The sequence below is a fragment of the Mustela erminea genome, chromosome 2, assembly GCF_009829155.1.
Source record: "Mustela erminea isolate mMusErm1 chromosome 2, mMusErm1.Pri, whole genome shotgun sequence".
Lineage (NCBI taxonomy): Eukaryota > Metazoa > Chordata > Mammalia > Carnivora > Mustelidae > Mustela > Mustela erminea.
This window is the reverse complement of record NC_045615.1, coordinates 113461297-113480002: the sequence shown is the minus strand read 5'-3', so window position 1 is coordinate 113480002 and position 18706 is coordinate 113461297. Positions and strand designations below refer to the sequence as shown.

Genomic DNA, 18706 nt, shown 5'->3' with positions numbered 1-18706 from the left:
CTTGGAGGAATCTGCGCAAATGCCTTGATGCCCTCTGTTCATTTTCAAAGTGATGATTAAGCTCATGAGGGAAGCAAATTATTGGTGTATGTTCCTGGGATCTGGTGCATGTCAAATCCCCATGTGATTCTGGCCAGCACATATAGATGTGAAGCTTTCTCAAAAACATGTGGCAGGGGTACAGACCAGTGCTGCCTTTCTGGAATGCAGTGTGACCGTGTTTGTAAAGAGCCTCACGACCGCTTAAACCTTCTGGTCTAGGGATTCTCCTTCTGGGTTAGTCATCAAGAAAAAACCTTAGGTGCAATCAGCTGTTTGTGCTAGACTTTTAATTACGTCTTTATTTCTATGTAGTCCCCAATGCTGAAATGTCCTTAGTATCCAACAATATGATAAATTCAATGTACACATAATTAGGCTGCCATTAAAAATAATGACATGAGGGCGCCTGGGTGGCTCAGTGGGTTAAGCCGCTGCCTTTGGCTCAGGTCATGATCTCAGGGTCCTGGGATTGAGTCCTGCATCAGGCTCTCTGCTCAGCGGGGAGCCCGCTTCCTTCTCTCTCTGACTGCCTCTCTGCCTACTTGTGATCTCTCTCTGTCAAATAAATAAATAAATAAAATCTTAAAAAAAAATTATAATGACATGAAAAAATGTTCAGGATGTATTGTTAAGTTAAAAAAAAAATAAGGGGCCTCAAAACAATAAGATGTAAAACTATTGTATTATCCCAGTTTTATTCATATCAAATTGTATCAAATTCACATCAAAATTTCTCCAATTTTAAATTAATATGCTTAGATACATTACCAAAATAACTTTACAGTAGTATAATTATGGGAAATATTTGTTTTCTTATTCTTTTTTTAAAAAATATTTTATCTTTTTATTTGAGAGAGAGAGAGAGAGCCAACTTGGGGGAGGGGCAGAGAGATAAACAGGTTCCCTGCTGATCAATGAGCCAGACACTGAGCTAGATCCTGGGACCCTGAGATCATGACCTGAGCCAAAGGCAGAAGCTTAACCAGCTGAGTCACCAAGGTGCCCTTTCCTTATCCTTTTCTATAGATAGTAAATTTTTGCAGAATGATCATTTTTTAATAATCAGACAAAAAGTCATCAGACCATAATACAGAAGCCATTGGGCTTATAGGAGCTTATAATAACTTCCCAAAGTGGATGAGTAAGGCTTTTCTCACTTTCCCTAAATCTAAGAATTCTACTACTGCTTAGATCCTTCTTCTTAGAGTGAAGAGAACCTAATGAATAAACCCATACTCAGATGTGTAATACTTACTAAAGGTGCTAATACATTATGTATTAATAAAAATAATTTAAAGAAAGAAAAGGAACATGTTGGAAATAAAATGTATTATTAAAAAAAAAAAAGTATCATCCATTTAAAATGTCACCAGAGGAATTGATACTGCTGAGTGATTTGATGATGGTCATGTTAAAGCATCAGTGGGAGAAGATTTCAGAGCACAGACACTTGGAGCATCTCTGAGACAGACACTGCTAATCATTCACCAAATCCGCAGTCTGGTCTTCTTCCTGGGCACACAAGAGTTCTCTTGTTGTTTGGGGTGGATGCATTAAGTGACTTCTAACCAACAAAATGAGAGTGGAAAATATGCGTAGCCCTTTGCACTTCAAGACCTGGCCCATAGGCACCTCCCACAGAAAGTCCTCAGTGGTCCTTTTCTCCTGCTGGATGAGACCATCCATGGACTCTGGAACCCCCTCTGATGGCCAAGCTTTCGTTTGCCTCTGTCCCTTAAAGATTCTGGAAAGAACCATCAGTTAGATGGTTAGATGGGCAAGAGATACACTACATTTTTTTAAACTTATATAATTGGGGGCCTGTTTGCTAATGTTACTACAGCAGGAGTTAACTTAATATAGCTACATTGTTCATGGCATACATTTGGCTGTATACACAGCATGATCAAATCCTTTCTTGATGGAGAGGTGGAGATACCATTCCACAAAAGAGGTGAGGGAAAAGATAGATAATAGATCATTTGTACCATTTCGTAAATCCCTAGAGTCCTATAGAATTTGGTTAATTTTTCTCACCTGAATGGAGTAACATGCATTGCTTTTCCATAAGAACTCTTAAGAATAAACAAAATATCATCACTCTCTGGACTTACTTTTACCTTTTTTGACTTATTTTTGACCTTTATTCTTCTATTTGGATGGAGGCCCCATGAGGGCAAGACCTTTGATGTGTTTATTGCTGCTGCCCTGACTTTCTTGTAACATTCTAGAAAAATAAGCATACACTATGTATTGGTTAAAGATGTAAACTGATGTAATGAATGCAAGATAGATAAAGACAACTTCACCTGGTAAGACCGACCCCCAAAACGTGGCCAGGAGCTTCCAGATGGTAGAGAGGGTTTTGCCTGACACAGACATGTGTTTGAATATAAACACATCTGAGGCAGTCAATTTCTAAATTTCATTTCATGTTATAAGATGTACCCATCAAACATGGCTAAAGATCAAAGGCAGCTGACAAGTTTGCTGAGGGCAGATGTTCCTTTACTTCCCATCTTCACCACTCACAAGAGTCATTTTACCTCCCAGATAGGTTTCCAGCTTGACCTTTCACACTCAATGACACAGTCATCCAATTGCTCTCTTCTTGATATCCCAAGCAGATGGCTCAGAATTAAATAGCCAATAAATCACAATTTCCATGTGTACAGGGCTCAACTACAAGGGTTCATTTGCTCTTAAAATTGGTTCTGTTGCTGCCAAATAAGAGTCATGAAGTTAAAAGTTTTAAGTGATTAGCTAGATACATGCCCTTTTTTTCCTTTTAAGGTTATAGCTGGTGATTGTTCATTCATTTATATCTTAGGACTCTCTAGAAAAACTGAACTAAGAGATGTACCTATATACAGGAAGAGATTTATTTTAAGTAATTGGCTTACATAATTGTAGAGGCTTAGCCAGTTCAAAATCTGATGGGGGAGGCAGACAAGCTGGACACTCAGGAAAAAGTTATAGTTGGAGTCCAAAGACCTTCCACAATAGAACCAAGGAAAGCCAGTGTTGTGGATCAGGTCAGAAGGTACAGGCTTCTGTACAGGATTCCCTTTTGCTCAGGGGAGATTAGTCTTTCATCTATTTAGATTTTAAACTGATTAGATGAGGCCCACCCAAATTATGGAGGACAATCAACTTTACTCAAATGTTGTTGATTTAAATGTCAGTCTTATTGAAAATTCCCTCATGGAAACATCCAGAATAATGTTTGACCAAGTACTTGGGCATTGTGGCCCAGAAAAATTTAAATATAAAATAACACAAACATAAAATTAACTGTAAACAATTTTAAAAATAAAATTAACTGTTTTTCTTCTCATTTGTTTTTGATTGCCTTTTCCCTGATCCGATCCTCTTAGGCCTTTAGGGTCATTATTTTTACAAGGGTCATCTAATCCCAAATCTTGTGGTGATCTGGAGAGTGTCAAGCCCACATTCCAGCTCCCCCACTGGCTAGAACATGACCACAGAACCTTCAGTTCTGCCTCAGTGAATGTGGACTCCTAAGTCATAGGTCTAATACAATGATCAAATGGGAAAAATATACATTGACAAGCTCTGTAAACACACGTTCATAATGAAGGCATTATTTTAAATTGTGTTCATATATCAAAGGTCCTACCTTTCAAACCAATGAGTGAGAAAATAGAAAACTTCTCTTGTAAGGCACATTTTAGTTGTGAGTAACAGGCTCATTGTAATAAAGAAATATCAAGTTAATAAACCAAGTTTATTCATGAGGGGGCAATGATTTTGAGGATTAGGAGAAGCTTTAACACCACAACAGATGATTATTTTAAGATCCCAGGAACAGTGTCAAATTTAAAGTACACAGAATATCTGTATCTCAGGGCAGGGAAGTTAACACACCCTTGATGCTCCCCAGTGGATCCTGGGGAGAACCAGACATCATGGTAGCACCATGACAGCTGAGACAAATAAAATGGGGCTGTTTGTTCCTGAGGAGCCACTCAGAAAGACTGGACAGAGCTTACCATCACCCCACAGTCAATGTACAATTAACATCCCATATGTGACTTAATGTTAGATTGTTATGTAATTATCAGTGTCTATTGCTTCACGAGTCTCTACACCTCAGACTCCTGACCAGAACATTCTTTAACTCCAGAGAGTGGAGGAAATTTTGCTCCCATCTTTGTCTATGAGTCTCTTAGTCTTCATTTTCAGCACCAGGACAGACCTCTTCTAACATTTAAGATTTCAGTTCCTTTTGTAGAAAATGCCTGATCCACTCTGGTACAGGTAGCCTTTCCCTCTGTCCCACCAGGTCAGTGGTCCAACATTAGTGGAGTTCCGAAGGTCAGTATCCATCAGTCTGAAAAGTAACTCCACCCATGGAACAAAAATGAAAATTCTTTATGTTCAGGACTCTTTCTTTTCAGACACTCTCTCTAGAAGTTAAAAAGATCTTGCAGTCCCATCTCACTGAAGGTCACCTGTTACAAACTATTATGCACTCCTGAACACACTGTGAACAGAAATTAGGAACTATTCCTCCTTGGACCACTCCCACATGGAGCATACCATTTTCTCACTGAACTAAAGGTACTGTGGGTCCAGCAAATCACCAGAGAAACATGGCACCAAGATTCAGCAAAGAGCACATCATAATCATCCTGTGATAGCATTTCTGTATGAAAAACAATGTAATTTCCTCTTACTTTGTTGATAATAAACATTTGTATCCTTAAAAGCAATGGTGTGTTTTTTCATGTGTCAGCACGGCTTTAATATTGATAATATGTGAAGATGTTTACATCTGTAATTTTTTTTTCATTCTGTGGGACCTGGAACAAAGAAGAGTTTATTGTGTGCTTTTATTCCCTTTGAAAAATGGATGGATATTTCACTTTCCCCGGTGCAGCTTTGCGCAGTAGACAGTTTCGTTTCAAAATGTGCAAAAAAAAATCAGTTTTATGAACACTTTGCTCATATTGCTTCTCTACCACTTTCTTTAGGAATGTCCCAGTGGTGTTGTTAATGAAGAAACCTTCAAAGAGATTTACTCACAGTTCTTTCCACAGGGAGGTAAGTGAAAATGTGGACTTGTTAACATACTCTCCATTAGAATTATGCTTGCAATCTTGAATTTGGCTTTATCTTTTATGGCATGAGCCTACATTTTTAATTGCTATGTAAAAGAATTAATACACAGCATGCAAGTGTGTATAATTTCCAACGTATCATAAAAATGAGCACCTTACAAATGATCAGATAGCCAGGATTTTTCCTTCAGCTGAATGCAAGAAACTATATTACTGTGTATCCCATACTATGGCTCTCAAACACACAGCACATTTGGGCGGCAATGGCTCAGTCCAGGATATGCTACAAAGCTCTTCAGCATGTACTGTAGGTATTATTAGATTCTTCCCACTCTCAAATTAGGACAAATATAATTATCCTCAATTTTCAGATGCGAAATTTGGGCTTTAGAGAAGTTAAATGGTTTGCTCAGGGTCACACATCCATTAATGGGTGGATAATGGCTTAGAACCTAGATCTTTGTAGACCCTTACCTAGTGTTCTTTCTGCTCTTTCTCTTTTAGGACCTCTTGTTATCCCCTACCCCCCACATCTGAGAAAGTTAATACCACTCTAAATATTAATTTAATTGGAAAGGAAACAAAGAAGGCGTGATGATAACACACACCTGTTGGAGATGAGTGAAGAGATCATTTGATTTGCCCCTAGGCCTTATAAGTTCTCTTTCATTCAACAGGAAGCCCAGCTCAAACAGAATCTACTGTGTATCCAGCTGTGTGTTAGGTGCTGATAATGAAAGGGGAAGAAGATGTGGTACCTGCCCAAAAGAACATTCCAGTTTAGTGCCGCAGATGGGCAATGTCCGAATAAGGCATTAAGTGCGAAGATAGGGGTTTAAATCACAGCATGTATGAGAGCACTGTGCAGGCACAACAGGGCGAACATAAAAAGGAAGCCATCCAGACTAACCGACCTGAGCTGTGGTAGCAGCCATTCCTGAGGCATCCAGTATGTCCCTGGCCCTGGCACGCACTACCCCTCACCTCCCAACTATCTTAGCTGTGACTCTCCTTTTTTAATAAATACCGAAATCAAGATGCAGAGAAGCTCACTGTTTCCTTATCATCCTCTTTGACTGTTTCCTGTGTAAAGGAGCCCCCCTCCCCTCACACCAAAGTAACTGCAATCGTTTCTAAGCTAGTCTCTGCTTCCAACCCTTCCCCGCTCCTGCAGCACGTTTTTTCTCTCAATAGGAGCCAGAGTAATCCTGTTCAGTGAAAGCCAGCTCCTGTCACTGCTCTACTCAGAATCTTCCTTTCCATCAGAGTCTGAACCACACCTTCTAGTGACCTGTAAGCTGTGATCCCTGTTCCCTCTCTGGCTTGTCCTCTCCCCGCTCCTACCTTGCCCCATTGGCTCTCTATGTTCCGGCCACACCCGCCTCCTTCTAATTCCGCAGGCACAGCTGTTGGGCTCCTGTTAGGACTTTTGAACCTGTTATTCCCTCTGCCTGGGATTCTTCTCTCCCAAATAACCATCTCAGTATCCAACCACCTTCATTCCTATTCAGATGCCACTATCTCAGCAAGGCTTTCCTGGCCACCCTATCTTAAACCACAACCCCTTGGACTCCCCATGCCAACTTTACGTTTCTCTTTAGCACTCAAGAGCACCTACTAATACATGTTTTACCTCTTCTGTTGTTGCTTATTGTCTCTTTCCTCACTAAAATGTCTTCTCCCAGGGATGGAAGGGTTTTGTGCATTGTTCATTGCTGTGAGCACAGGTGGTAGAAAAGTCACTGACCAGTCATCAGACTTGATCATACCTTGTAAATGAGTGAAAGCAGGAAGGAATGAATGACATAGCTTCACATGTTGGCTGGGACAGTACAATGGAATCGTCTCTACAAAAGGCATTTTGAAATTATACAACACTTAAATATTTCAGACAAAAATTAACTTCTTTTTTGGTTTTTGATCCATTTGGTTTTAGATATTTCAGTGGGTTGAAGACAATTCTGTGTGTGAATTGTCAAAATAGACATTTTCATTTGCTATGACTGTTAAAAGGAATTAAATTAAAAAGAATTCTTTTGCAAGAATTAAATTCTTGCAAAAGAATTAAATTAGAATTCTGAGAAAACACAAGGTGACCCCTTATTACATGAATTTGGATATATCATGGGTAACAATTCCCACCCACCCCATCTCATTACTAACAGTTCACGGACAGCTCTTGGTCATAGGGCCTGATGCCCAGATGTAATAGGTCCATTGTCTGCCTTAAGAAAGAATTTGGAATATCATTTGATTAACTTGTCTATTTCTAAATTATTGAAAAAACTTGGCATTTCTGAAGAAAAATCATGTTTACATTATAGCTAAGTATCTGTCAGCATATTGATAAACAATAATATCAAAGCATCTAGCACAAATGGAAGTCTTTAAGTTATTTTTTTATTATCTCAAGTGAAAGTTATTGCATGCTAGAAATGGGATACAGCTCCACATTAAAAATTTATCTTTATTTGAAAAATAACATTTTGGCATTACAGAACATCTACTTAAGCACAATCTTTTGCAAATGATTCTTGTTGCAAAATCTAACGGGATTCGAGAGGAAAAAATCACTTTTGCTTTCTTAAAAATTCTTTGATTATTCATGTTAATTGAATGGATAAATCTAAAAGTACCAGGCACTACTGAAGGAAATGATATATTTTAAAGAAAAATGACTAGCAATTTAAAAAATTAATATTGCACATGCAAATTGTATCTTGCACATGCAAATTGTATCTTGCAGTGCAGCTGGAAAGGGGAATAGGTCCTATGGAAGGACAGAATCTCCGATGAGAGGCAAATTCATGTCATGGTCATCCTCGCGCTTTTATGGAACCATTTATTTAAGTCTGAAAGCAACAGGTTTCTCATTAAGAGCACGAACAATGATGGGTCCATAAATCATCACATCTCCCCATTTCCTGTAGGAAAAGACTTTGTCTTCTCTACAGAACCTCCTGCAATTTGTAATGTGTCAGGCTCTTCATTTTCTCTACTGCTTCATCAGATGGTTTACCAAGCACAACCTGTTTGGTGTTCTGGATGTCAGCACAAGAGGTGTGACCAGAAGCATCTGGTTTGTGAGGGTTAAGTATGCCTGCTGGAAAACCAGCGGAGAGGAAATGAATGGCTGGTTGCTGCCCTTCCTGGTATCATTATGGCAGTACTTTTTTAACTCCACGTACAGTGGAAGCTTTAGAGTGTACACTCTTAGTTCACTGACCATTTTAAAAGCTTATGAAAATTGCAGTTTCCTGGGCTCCTCTTGCTCATGTTGTAGGGATTCTGTACCTACTTTGTCTGTATGAGGCACCTGCTACCTAAGGAAGGAACAGATGAATTAGCTCCATTCAGAAGACTAAGTCAACAAACGCCTATGGAACCATTACTGTGTGCAAGGCACTGGAGGCACTTGGACAGGGTCAAGGGCATGAAGATTTTCTTAGTAACACCAGACATAGAATATCCTTCTTGTCCTAGGACAGATTTTCTGAGGATTTTCAGGGTGATTTATAGAGGACTTATCAAACAGAAACTATTATTCGTGTATGTGAACCTGCCTTACCAGAGCAACAGTGTTTTGAATTATATATTCAAATGCATTAAACTAATTCTGTACCTTGGGCTTGAATTCAAGTGGAGTAGTGATTTGTGGTAGGAAGAAAAAAATCAGCCAGATTGATTTCAATCCACAGACCTGGATCATGATAATCAAGTACATTCTGAAATTTATGAATATAGATAGATTTTTCAATCAAGGGTTGGTATTATTGATGTAGATTGGAATTAAATGGGTTAAAGTCATTGGACTAAGTTGGGTCCTGGGTTTGTGGATAGATTGTCACCATCAAATGGTGACTCAAATGGTACATTTCTGTGGGTCTCAGGTTGTTCTTCTGTAAATTGTGGAACAATACTTTTACAACATTTATAAAATGTGGAATAAAGGAGTCCTCAGTATTCCTTCCACTCTACACATGCTTTTTTTTTCTAGGAGCTGGTGTTGGAATGTCTTGATTTCATTAACAACTCTATCATTAACCAACTAGGTAATCTTAGCTAAGTCACTGAAGGTACCTGCAAAATTTTCCACCTTTGTTAAATGTAGATAAATAACTCAATGGTATCCAAGATTCCTTCTTGTCCTAAGCATCTATAAATGTTGTTCTACAACTAAAAAAGTTCTACATTTAATTTTCTACTTCACAAGTAATATTCTAAGAAACTGAGGCAATCTCAGCATATCAAACTCAGGAACTGTTTTTGCTATGTGTAAAGAAACATGGTCAAAGGAGACTTTCGGGTCATGTGGAGAGAAGAGAGATCATTTTATCTTTTGAGCTCCCAACTATAATGAAATCTAGAATCCAGGATGCCTGTTATTCATTGTCTTAGTAAATGTGTATTGAGTATGTAAGAAAAATAACCATCAGATGAAACCTGACCATAGATGCTTTTGTGGACACTTCGCCTTTACTTCATGTATCTACCTCTGTGCCTAGTCAGAGACTTCCAGTGCCTCAGCTCCTTCCTATTACCCAGTCAAAGCTCAGAACCTCACTCTCTTTCTTCAGAAACTTTCACAGTCTCCAGAAGCCTGTCATAAAAAATCTGAACTCCAGCAGAAGCGACAATAACACTTCATAACATGATTCTACCAGTCTTTAGAGCAGGAATTGACATCAAATTAGAACTCCAATCTAGACACACCTAGACACACAATAGAGATTTCACAAAAAAACAGGAACCTTTTCAGGTAGAAATGTATTATATCTGTAAAAAAATTACATTTCTTTAAGGTGGTTGTCTGTGAAACAATAATTATTATAGATAATATTTATTGAACATTTAATATATGCTTATGACATATATTAGACAATATTAGACATTTAATATATGTCTAAGCACTTTGCATATTAATATCTCATTTAATCTTTTGGGGATGACCCTATGAAGTACATACTGGTGTTATCATTTTGTAGATGAGGAAACTGAGTCCCAGAGAGGTTAAACAACTTTCCCAAAGCCATGCAGTTGATGTTTGGTAGAGCTGAAATTCAAACCCAGGCAGTTCGACTTCACTACACTAATGACAACTGCTGTCTGCACACTGTAACTGGGCTGGAAAACTGGTTTAACTTCCAGGGGACTTGCCAAGATATGTTTATAGGAACAAAGAATCCTCTACAACTACATCAGGGCAAACCTTGAGAGTATCTGTCCCATGTGTCAAGCTTTAAAGCGAGAGCGACCCCATTTATGAAGAAAACTAATTACTGTATGTTCATGTTAGCTTATTTTCTTTTAATTTAAAAAAAATTGCCAACATTGTTTGTTCTGAGCCGTTATTCATGTTGAATCCTGCTTGCTAAGGTAAAGGCATGTACCCTGATTGTCTAAATAGGATACCAAGAGACCTATTTAATGGAAGCTCATTACAAAATATGCAAAATCTCTTTTTTTCTCTCTCAGAATGTAAGTTTAACATAACGCCTGTCAACTCCTATCACCATAGGGCACTAAATAGTTCAAGAAGTCTGTGTAACAGCACCGTTGAGAGCAAAACAACTTTGTGAATAGAAACAGGCTGCCAATTCTTGACAACTCTGTAATGGCACTTCCAAGAACAGTACAAAATCGATTATAACCAAATCCCTAGTAATAACCTATATTCAAAAGTATTTGTTTCTGCAACTCATCAATACTGTGTGGACATTCACTCAAGATACAATTACAGGACATATTATTTAGGCCCAACTGTGGTCCCTGGTTAGTTCATAGACAACAGTGTTAATATCCCCTATGTTTAAAAACAAGCGGGTTCATACAGCATATTTAAAGGTGAGACGTAAAAGACAATGCCACTGTCATTTTGAGAAACTGAGTGTGCAGTCTACCTTATAAAATATATGGTCGCCAATAGCATTTACCACTGGAATAGAGCATTCAGGAAAAACCATCCACAAGTGGGCCATGGGTGCTTGAGAGCTGGGAGGGAAGTTTCTATGACCTCTGACCTCCCTTATTTGGGAAGGGTGATCTTCTCCTGCTACTGTGACTTAGCTTCTTGACAGCCTTTAAAAAAGCAATTTATAAAGTAAAAGGTGAATAAGAAGTTTTGTTCAATCCCAATAAAAAATAAAGGTTAAAAGTTATAAAATAGAAATAGATGAAATTTTAAACAGAAGATAAAAGGCTGGAGCCAATGAGCTAAAAGGTTACTTTTTTTTTCTAATATAAAAAAGGTTAAGGTAAAAGGCTGAAACCATGAGATGAAACATCTAAAATAATCAAGTAAATTTGATTAAGGGTCAAGAACAGAAGCACTGAAAAATGAAAACTGCACTGAGAGAAGAAAACAGCAAGAAAAAAATATACTTTTGGGGCATCTGGGTGGCTCAGTGGGTTGAACCTCTACCTTGGGCTCAGGTCATGATCCCAGGGTCCTGGGATCGAGGCCCCCATCAGGCTCTCTGCTCAGCAGGGAGCCGCTTCTCCCTCTCTCTCTGTCTGCCTCTCTGCCTACTTGTAATCTCTCTCTTTCTCTATCAAATAAATAAAATAAAATCTTTAAAGAAAAGAAAAAATATACTTCTAACATGAAAAAGCAGAAAACTCAGAGATGAAGGGAGGCCACAGAGAAAAGGAGAAGAAGAAAAATGGGAAAACCCATCAAAAGCAAGCTCAGTGGAAGCACTGGATCGCAGATATACTCCAGAGTTCTCAGGCGGCATTGTGAGGTGCTAGGGACAGAGCCCTGTCCCAAAATGCCCACGGTTACCTGAACCGTGAATCCCACCCAAAGCCCAGGGGCCCTCAGGACCCCACACTCCTACCATGGCCACAGAAACTTCCCAAGTCACTCCTGTCCTCAGTTCATCAGGCCACTTCACTGGCAGTGGGCTAGCCTGGTTTTCCAGTCGGAAGGACTCCGTTTCATCCTGCTCTACTCCTAATTGACTCTGTTACTCTAGGCAAGTTTCCTAAGCTCTCTGAGTCCCTAGCTTTATCTGAGTTGTAAAAATGACAAACAAATTCATAATCACAAAACTAAAAACGCCAGTTCATGTGTGTCTCACTATTACTATTGTTTTTAATTAATTTATTTATTGGAGAGAGCAAGAGAGCAGGGGAGGGGCAGGGGAAGAGGGAGACTGAGAGAACCTCAAGCAGACTCCCCGATGAGATCCAAGCACACCTGGGTGCTTGACCCTGAGACCACCACGGGAGCCGAAATCAAGAGTCAGATGCTCAAACGACTGGCCACTGGGCACCCCTCTCTCTTAGTATTTTTATTACTTTACTTGTAGAGATAGCCCCTGCCAAGCACCAAACAATTTCCACATGCATCTCACTTATTCCTCACACCCACCTATGGTACCATTACTCATCTCAGCACCAGAAACACCACCCAAGACACCCAAGTGCTCAGAGCATTTCTAGCCACAACCTTACAGAGAATGTGTATCATCAATGGCCTCTGTGTGAGGAGCTCACTCTCAGGAATCTCAAATTACAATCCTCTCCAGAACAAAAGTGCACAGCCAGAAAGAAAGCACAAGTACAGGAGATGGAGTAAATTTTCCTAAATAAGAGGAGGCTTCCGTGTGCTGTGCCAATCTTCAGTAGGATATTGAAATGTTGCTTTAGGGGCACCTGGGTGGCTCAGTTTTTAAGTTCTGCCTTTGGCTCAGGTCATGATCCCAGGGTCCTGGGATTGAGCCCTGCCTCAGGGTCTCTGCTTAGCGGGAAGCCTGCTTCTCTCTCTCCCACTCCCCCTGCTTGTATTTCCTCTCTTGCTGTGTCTCTCCCTGTCAAATAAAATAAAAGAAGGAAGGAAGGAAGGAAGGAAAGAGAGAGAGAGAAAGAAAGGAAAGAAGGAAGGAAAAGCAAAGCAATGCTGCTTTAATGATATTCCCTTTCCAACATTTCAGACTCAACAACATACGCGCACTTTCTGTTTAATGCATTTGATACGGACCACAATGGAGCTGTGAGTTTTGAGGTGAGTCTTAAACCGTTTTTTAATATATGATTTGACTTTAGACACATGGGAAGAGATTTAGACTATTTACAAGGAAAATCTGAGTTGGTAGTTTGATAACTTTTTTTTTTTTGAGACTTTTATTCTTTATTATTATTGCTATTGTTATTATTATAGATCACTGAGCATGAGAGCTACCTTAACAGAATTGTGTGTATTACAATGTTGTTGACTATAAGTACAATGCTGTACAGCACATCTCTAGAGTTTATTCCTTTTCCTTAACTGAAGTTTTATGCTCATGGGTCACTGCTCATACCCCCTGCTCCAGCCACAACTGGACTCTAGGATTTTGATTATTTAGATACTTCCTGTCAGTGGAATCACGCGGTATTTGTCTCTCTGTGATGGCTCAGTATGCCCTCCGTTTCATTCATGTTGCTGCATATTGCAAATAATCTTTTTCTTTTTAAAAATAAATAGTATATTCCATTGTGTGTGTAAACCACATTTTCTTTATCCATTCATTCGTCTCTGGACATTTATGCTGTTTCTACAACTTAGCTGTTGTGAACAGAGCTATAATGAATATGGAAGTCTAATATCTCTTTGAGATCTTGATTTCAATACCTCTGGATAAATATCCAGAAGTGAGATTACCGAATCACATGGTATTTTTATTTTTAATTATTTGAGGAAGCTCCCTACTGTTTTCCATATAGTAGCTGCACAGCTATGATTCCCACCGACAGTGTGCAATTGTTCCAATTTACTCACATCCTCAACACTTATATTTGTTGGATAATAGCCATCCTGATGGATTGAGGTGCTATCTTATTGTGGTTTTTATTTGTATTTCCCTGAAGACTGGGGATGTTGAGCATTTTTTTCATATACCTGGTGGCCGTTTGGATATATTCAGAGTAATGCACATTCAAGTCCTCAGCTTATGTTTTAATTGGGTTGTTAGATATTTACTATTGAGATGAAGGACTTTCTTATATATTTTGGAGATAACCCTTTATCAGATACATGGTTTCCAAATATTTCCTCCCAGTTTGTAGGTTGCTTTTTCACTCCACTGATTATATCCTTTCTTGCTCAGAAGCGTTTTAATTTAGCACTTGCTTATTTACTCTTTGTTGCCTCTGCTTTTGGAATCATATCATGAAATCATTGTGAAGACCAATACCATGAAGTTTTCCCCCTCAGGTTTACTTTTAGGAACTTTATGGTTTCAGGTCTTATGTTTAAGTCTTTAATCTATGTTGAATTGATAATTGTATACGGGATAAGGTTAGGATGGAATTTCAATCTTTTGGGTGTGGTGATCCAGTTTTCCTAATACAATTTGTTGAAGAGACCATCCCTTCCCTTTCCCATTGTGTATTCTTGACATCCTTGTCAAAGATCACTTGACCATATATGTATGGATTTACTTCTAAGCTTCCTATTTTGTACCATTGGTCCCGATGTCTGTCTCTATGCCAGTAGCATAGTATTTGGATTACTATAGCTTTGTAATATACTTTGAAATCAGGAATCAGGATGCCTCTAGCCCTATTCTTTCTTAAGTATTGATTTGAATGTTTTTGGTCTTTTGTGGTCCCATATGATTTTTTTTCTACCTGTAGAAAATACCACTTGGGATTTTGATAGGGTTGTAGTGAATCTGAAGATAGGTTTGGGTGGTATGAATATTTTAACAATATTAAGCCTTACAACTCATGAACTTACTGTTTGTTTGTGTCTTCTTTGATTTCTTTCATCAGTGTTTTGCATTTTTTAGTACTCAAGCTTTTCACCTCTTTAGTTAAATTTATTCCCAGTTTTTTATTCTACTCTTTTTGATGCTATTGTCAATGGGATCAGTTTCCTAGTTTTCTTCTCAGATAATTCATTGTTGGTGTATATTTGTATGTGATTTTGTATCTTGCAACTTCACTGAATTTTTTAGTTCTAACAGTTTTTTGGTATAATTGTTAGAATTTTTTTATATATAATATCATAACACCTGATTTATCATTCTTGCCTAATTTCTCTGGCTAGGACTTCCAGTACTCTGTTGAATAAAAGTGGCAATATTGAACGTCTTTGCCTTGCTCCTGATTTCACAGGGAAATCTTTCAGTTTTTCATCATTGAGCATGTTGTTAACTGTGGGCTGGTCATATGTGGCTTTCATTATGTGAAGATGCTTTCCTTCTATTCTTAGTTTGTTGAGAGTTTTTATCACGAATAAGAGTTCAACTTTGTCAAATGCTTTTTCTGCATCTGTTGAGATGATCATGTGATTTTTCTTCTTTATTCTGTTAATGTGGGATATCACATTAATTGATTTTTATATCTTGAACCATCTTTCCATCAAAGGAATAAAGATACTTGGTTATGTTGTATGATCATTTTAATGGGCTGTTAGAATTTTCCGGAATTTTGTTGAGGATTTTGGATGTATATTTATCAATAATATTAGTCTGTAGTTTTCTTTCCTTGTGATACCTTCATCTGGTTTTGGTTCCAGGGTACTGCTGACCTCATAAATGAGTTTGGAAATATCCCTTCCTCTGTAATTGTTTGGAAGAGTTTGAAAAGGATTGGTATTAGTTCCTTAAATGTTTGGCAGAATTTACCAGTAAAGCCACGTGGTCCTGCTTTTTTTGTTGAGAGATTTTTTGATTAATGATTCAATCTCCTCATTATAGGTCTGTTCAGACTTTCTATTTCTTTATGGTTCAGTCTTGGTAAGTTGTATGTTTCTAGAAATTTATCCACTTTTTTTCTAGGCTATTCAGTCCATTGGAGTAGAATTGTTCATAATAGTCTCAGGATTCTTTTGATTTCTATGGCACCAGTTGCAATGTTTCTTCTTTCACTTCTGGTTGTCTTATTAATTTGAATTTTTTCTCTTTTTGTTCTTGGTCTAGCTAAGAGTTTGTCAATTTTGTTTATCTTTTCAACCCCATCATTCAGAAGCACTGGTGAAAACGTGGACTCGCAATTGGTATCTGAATTAGGGCAGTCTTGTAGGACTGAGCCCTTAACCTGTAGGATCTGGCTGTATCTCCAGGTAGAAAAGGTCAGAGTTGAGTTAAATTATAGGACACCCAGGGGCGCCTTGGTGGCTCAGTGGGCTAAAGCCTCTGCCTTTGGCTCAGGTCATGGTCCCAGGGTCCTGGGATGGAGCCCCTCACCGGGCTCTCTGCTCAGCAGGGAGCCTGCTTCCTCCTCTCTCTCTCTGCCTGCCTCTCTGCCTACTTGTGATCTCTGTCTGTCAAGTAAATAAAAAAAAAATCTAAATTATAGGACACCCAGTTGGTGTCAAAGAATTGCTTGGTTGTGTGGGGCAATTATACACACACACACACACACACACACACACACACACTTCATTGGAATTGGCTACAGAATCATAAATATGTATTATGTATAAGGGAAACAAGGTAATTGGAGATGATTTACTTTGGGGGAGTAGAGGAAGGTGAATCTTATATGTGATCAGAAATTGCACTGAGTGACATGATAAGTGGCATATGATGGAGTGGGATCAATAAGGAAAGGTAATGATAGGGCTGTATCAAGGAAGCATGCCCGTGAATTGATAGAAAAGATATGAAGGACAAGCACAAGCTAGTTAAGGGTAAGCACTCAGGATGGAAAGCAGTGGAGAGTGAGTCAGAGGCAGAGCCTGGGAATGAAGAGAAAGCTTTTATAAATCACCTAGAAGTTAGAATACAAAGGAAAAAGGCCAAAAAGGAAGACTGGATGAGGAGGCAGAGTCCAGCTCCTGACCACTTAAGGCAGGATGATAAGGAGGCTGGATTCTCTTGCGGGAGGTGAGGAGTCCTTTCGGAATTTTCAGCAGGGGAGTCATGGGATCAGGACTGTGTTACTAGAAACAAGACGTTTATTTAACAGCTATGTATTCCAAGAATTCTAACAAGAGCTAACTTAAGCCCAAACTATAATTGAGGCATTGGTTATGAGAAGGAGAAGATGAGCTTAAGAGATATTAAAATTAAGTTGATAGACTTATTCTCAACAAATTTTTCAAATTTGCCGTGTTTCAAAGGGGGAAAGTCCAAGAAAGCATCGCTGGCTATGTAGGAACAAGGACGTTGAGGAATCAGGATGAGAGAAGAAAGCATCGCCTTCCAGGCTATCAGTCAGTGGCCCCAGGAGCAGGGTTCCCAGGGCAGCAAAGTGTCTCCTCGCATGTACTAAGTACTTCTGCAGACTGAGTGCACCTAAAATAAAGACTCCAAGCCAGGAAGCTCAACATGATATCTCTTATAATTAAACCAAGAAAGAGCATGGCAGAGAGAAGAGTAGAAGCCAACAGTGACTGAGTAGAAGGTCCAGTAGACCAAGAAACTTGCAGTGGTAGAGGCAAATGCAGTTGGATTTGTCCTGGTTGTGGCAATAGCAATGGGGGACCTGTGGGAACATCACAGGTAACATCTGTAACATATCTTCTGTAGATGGCAGTTTCAGATCACCCCATAATAATCTGGTCTTAGCATTTGCAGCACTTCAGCAACAAGATTAATTCCAGCACAGCCTTTGTGTAGCAATAACATTGAAGTCAATGGTCCCAGTTCACCTAATGAAATCTTTCATAGCTAGTTTGCAAAAATCGAATAGGGTAAAAAATACTAATGATTCCATTACCTGAAATTACTTATGTATCAGAAATGTCCCATCAATTACCTATAACACATTGTATCCAATTTCAGCATGTAAATTTAGTCTGGTGTTAATGATATGGGACCAGGCATAACATTGCTATTACAGTATTTATGTAAAGTGTTGGTAATTGTGATGAACATTGATTATAATTTGGGAAATTAGTTGTAATGACTATATATTATAAGCATGTTAGTAACATGTCTTTTCTTTAAAAGCAAACTAATGGCTGAATTAATAAATGTTAAATCAAAATCAAAAATAACTCTAGGCTATCATAATTATTTTTCTAAATCGATTAGCTACCTGGAAAGTCTCTAGCAAACAGAAATGATTAGGTGATGAACACATTTTGAGTAACAGTAGCATCCTGGGAGGTAGAACAGAGACCATTCTGATTCTACAATAAAGAGAAAGGGAAGTTTTCTACTTAATTTTCTTAAACCCAAAAGTGCAGAGTGAATAGGACAAGGGAACAAGGGAGTGTGGTGGTGCCTGTGTCTAGCTCTGACTTGGCATAATCCCTTCCTTGCCATTTAGTGACGGTGAGACCCCGGGCTGAGAATTTAAACCCTCTAGGCCTTAGTGTTCATCTCTGTAAAATATCAGCAAGCAAAGCTACTCCACAGGGGAATGAAAGACTGAAAAAGTACTAATGTTAGTAAAGGACTTGGCTCAGTGTTTCACACCAAACACACACTCAATATTTATGAGGTGTTACCATAGCAGTTATTACATAAGATATTTTTCTAACAAAGCCAATTAGTAACGACATTGATCATCTTGTTAAACACTTATGTATCATTGAATGTATTCATTCAAAGGCTAGATGATTGTCTATGATGCTATGAAAGATAATTCTGCATCTCACCATATAAGAAGCACTTACCGTATGTCAGTCACTAATACTA

General features: G+C 38.6%; 1 protein-coding gene across 6 annotated transcripts in view; it reads left to right on the top strand.

The window, feature by feature from the left end:
• The window catches only part of KCNIP4 (potassium voltage-gated channel interacting protein 4), a 1139639-nt gene that overhangs the window by 1102497 nt on the left and 18436 nt on the right, over nucleotides 1-18706 (top strand). For all 6 annotated transcript variants that reach the window (XM_032333981.1, XM_032333977.1, XM_032333982.1 and 3 more), the window contains 2 exons: nucleotides 5040-5109; nucleotides 13064-13134. In XM_032333981.1, coding sequence (XP_032189872.1) covers nucleotides 5040-5109; nucleotides 13064-13134 — 141 coding nt within the window. The remainder of the gene's footprint in view (nucleotides 1-5039; nucleotides 5110-13063; nucleotides 13135-18706) is intronic.